Genomic DNA, 4,001 nt, shown 5'->3' on the forward strand with positions numbered 1-4,001 from the left:
GATGTCCTTCTGCCTGAGGCATTTGAAGGCTATTTCCAAGTCACCGACAAGATCACTGGCCTTCCTAGACTTGACCACGATGTTGTCCATGTAGGCCTCGATGGTTCACCCGATGTGCTCGCTAAAGACCTAGGTCATGCACTGCTGGTATGTGGCCCCTGCGTTTCTGAGGCCAAACGACATAGTCACATAGCAGTACATGTCGAATGGTGTGATGAAACAAGTCGTGAGCTGGTCGGATTCTTTCATCTTGATTTGATGGTAACTGGAATACGCATCAAGGAAAGATAGGGTTTCGCATCCCACAGTGGAGTCAATGATTTGGTCGATTTGAGGTAATGGGAAAGGGACTTTTGGACATGCTTTATTCAAAGCGGTGTAGTCTACACACATTCGCCACTTCCCATTTTTCTTCTTAACTAATATAGGATTACCTAACCACTCTGGATGGGACACTTCCTTGATGAATCTGGCCACCAAAAGCTTTTGCACCTCCTCACCAATGGCCCTGCGCTTTTCCTCGTCGAATCAGTGCAGGCGCTGCTTCACCGGTCTAGAGCTGGCCCAGATGTCTAAGGCATGCTCGGCGACCTCCCTCGGTATGCCCGGCATGTCCAAGGGGCTCCACGCGAATACATCGGCATTCACATAGAGAAAGTCGATGAGCATGGCTTCCTATTTGATGTCGAGGGTGGCGCTGATCCTCAGCGCCCGGTCGTCGAAGTAGGTGGGGTCGACTAGGATGAGCTTGACGGTCTCTATAGGCTCGAAAGTCCCAGCGTGACACTTGGAGTCAGGCGCCTCGCTACCAAGTCGGTCGAGGTTGACGATGAGGGTCTCGGCCTCCACGAGAGCCTCGGCGTACTGAATGCATTCGACGTCGCAGTCATATGCATGCTCGTACGTGGACTCGATAGTGATGACGCTGTTGGGGCCTGACATCTTGAGCTTGAGGTAGGTGTAGTTGGGGACCACCATGAACTTGGCATAGCACGACCGCCCCAGGATGGCGTGATAGGTTCCCTTGAACCCAACCACCTCGAAGGTGAGGACCTCCTTGCGGTAGTTGGAGGGAGTGCCGAAGCAGATGGGCAAGTCGATGCGCCCGAGGGGTCGCGTGCGTTTTCCTAGCACGATGCAATGAAAGGGTGCGGCATTGCCTTAGAGTTGTGATTGGTCGAGCTCAAGGAGCTCCAGGGTGTTGGCGTAGAGGATGTTGAGGCCGCTACCTCTATCCATCAATACCTTGGTGAGCCAGGTGTTGCCGATGATGGGGTGGACGACGTGTGGGTACTGCCTGGGGTTCGGGACATAATCGGGGTGGTCATCCCGATCAAAGGTGATCGCCTCTCGACACCAGTCGAGGTACCGAGGAGTGGGCACCTTCATCGAGAAGACCTCCCGGTGCTCCCTCTTTCGCTAGCACGCCGTGAGGCACGCTGAAGGCCCGCCAAAGATCATGAAGGTGTTGTGCACCTCGGGGAACCCGTCGTCCTTGTCGTTGTCCCTATCGCCAGCGTCCCTCTTCTTAGCATCATCACTAGGGAGCCCGAGCTTGGCGTAGTAACGCCGAAGCATGGTGCACTCTTCGAGGGTGTGCTTCATCGGGCCCTGGTGGTAAGGGCAGGGCTTCTTAAGCATATCGTCGAAGAGCCCGAGGCCTCTGGGGCCTCAGGGATTCTTACGATCTGTGGCTGCGACTAGATCAGCCTCGAGGACCTCCTGCTTCCCCTAGTGACCCTTTTTCTTTTTCTTGGGGAGGTGGGGAGCTAAGGCCCCAGGGGCCTCATCCCTCTGCTTCCCCTTGGCATCGTTGTCGGGAAGATGGCCCCGATGGCCTCTTCGCCCAAGGCAAAGTTGGTGGCGATGTCGAGGAGCGCGGTCGCCGAGGTTGGCATGTTTCGGCCTAACTCTCAGACCAGGTCTCGGCAGGAGGTGCCGGAGAGGAACGCCTAGACAATTTCCAAGTCGCCGACACGGGGCAACTATGTAATTGCTTGGAGAAGCATCGGATGAAGTCTCAGAGAGACTCGCCCAGCTTCTAGCGACAACTCTTGAGGTCCTAGGAGTTCCCGAGGCACATGTATGTGCCCTAGAAATTCCCAACGAAGACCTTTACCAAGTCGCGCCAGTTGTGGATTTGCAAGGGAGGGAGGTGTTCGAGCCAGGCTCACGCCGAGTCTGACAGGAACAACGGGAGGTTGCGGATGATGAGCAGGTCATCATCCACGCCGCCTAGCTGACAAGCCAAGCGGTAATCGGCCAGCCAAAGCTCGAGGTTGGTCTCACCATTGTACTTTGCGAGGTTGGCCGGTTGCCGAAACTAGGCCGGGAAGTGAGCGTCGCGGATGGCCCTGCTAAAGACTCGAGGGCCAGGTGGCCCAGGAGAAGGACTATGGTCCTCCCCACTGTCGTAGTGACCGCCTCGGTGTGGATGGTAGCCTTGGGTAGGCCCCTCGTTGTCATGGCGCGTTGCTTGCTGACCACGTCATGGTCGCCTTGCGCCTCACATAGATCGCCGAGGCGGTCATGCACCGAGGGGGGCCTGTTGGCCATCGGTGTAATACCCCAGGTGTTTGTCACCAGTTAAGCAATGGGTTTAAACTCAAACATGACATGTTAAGTGGTGATGAAAGTTTCAAGATCAAATCTACAAAATGAGCGACCACTTAAACTTGGACCATGCACCATTGCTTACATGTTGCCCTTTCCAAAAAGTATGCTTGAGTAATGTTGGATCTACTTCTTTCATGTGCCCCACATCAATTTTCACCCACATGGATGATTGGAAAAGTCTCGTGAAGTTTGGAATCAAAAAGTTACATGAAATGATAAGTTATAATCTTTCTTGGATTGCTTTACTAAGTGATGATATGTAGGTTGACCTAGAAAGTAAAATATGTACCCAATGTATAAAGTGCTTGTGTGACCTTAGGAATACATTAAACATGTTTAGAGTGTCATTATGAACAACTTTGGTATACATGGCTAGGGCTAATTTGGTCGCTAAGTCATAGTTTCAGTGTAAGTCATCATTTAAATATAGTATGTTTGACCTAGTTTGAACTATGTCATAGAGACTTTGCATGGAGGTGTTCACTTAAGAAAAATTGTAGTATTTGAGTAGAGTAACAACTTTTATTTTTGAGTCATAGGCTAATTAAGCTCCTAACAGGCTTGAATTTGGATCACAAAGATCATTGTATTGCTGTTTGAAAACTTGGAAATATTTCTAAGTCTTTGAACGTTTTTCAGTTTTCGTGTAGTGTACTTTGGTGCCTCATAGTTTGAAAACAGTGGAGTTTTAGACGATGTTGATGTTGGAAATTTTGGAGATTACCTGTAGCTCTACAACATTTATTATTACCTCTCATGCCAAAACTAAAAGGTTTAGGAGATAGAGAGGCGAGAATATGGAGGTTCAGTCGTGTGTTCAGACATTTTTGAACTAGCCTGGAATTTTTGAACGTGGCCGACATGAACAGAGCCTTGCCGCCGCGTGGTGCCTGTGTGCCGCCTCGCTTGCCACCTCGCCCCACCTCTGTGCATGAAAACCGAGCGCCCGGCGCCCTCTGCTCCTCACTCGCGCTCGCCACCTCTCGCTCTTCTGCTCGCTCTCGTCGTCACCGTGCACGCAGAACGGTGAGCCGCCGCCATGGCCGAGCAGTGAGCTTGCCGCCGCCGCTGTTCCCTGCCTCCGTGCTTCCCCGCTCCTAGCCAGCAGCACCAACACCTCCTCATGGTTTCCCAGAACCCGTACCACCCACCCCCGGCCTCGCCGTCGCCGGGAGCTCCGCCGCCACCGTGCAGTCGCCTACTGCGGCCGCCGGCGCACGTGGCCGGGCCACCACGAGCTGCCTCGTGCCAAGACGAGTTGTCCCATGGGTGCGCGCGAGGTCCCTGGTGCTCCACCGCCGCCCCATCGCCGACGACGAGCCTCCTCCGGCCGGAAACAGCGAACTCCCGCGCCTCCTCTGCTCCAAATCCCGTCGAGGACCTCG

General features: G+C 53.5%; 1 protein-coding gene across 1 annotated transcript; it reads right to left on the bottom strand.

Moving 5' to 3' along the window:
• Positions 1 to 675: 675 nt before the first annotated feature.
• LOC136544582 (uncharacterized) lies at positions 676 to 978 on the bottom strand. Its single transcript, XM_066536691.1, has one exon. The coding sequence runs from the start codon at positions 976 to 978 to the stop codon at positions 676 to 678; it is 303 nt and encodes a 100-aa protein (XP_066392788.1).
• Between the last annotated feature and the right edge of the window lie 3,023 nt (positions 979 to 4,001).

The sequence above is a fragment of the Miscanthus floridulus genome, chromosome 3 (assembly GCF_019320115.1).
Source record: "Miscanthus floridulus cultivar M001 chromosome 3, ASM1932011v1, whole genome shotgun sequence".
Lineage (NCBI taxonomy): Eukaryota > Viridiplantae > Streptophyta > Magnoliopsida > Poales > Poaceae > Miscanthus > Miscanthus floridulus.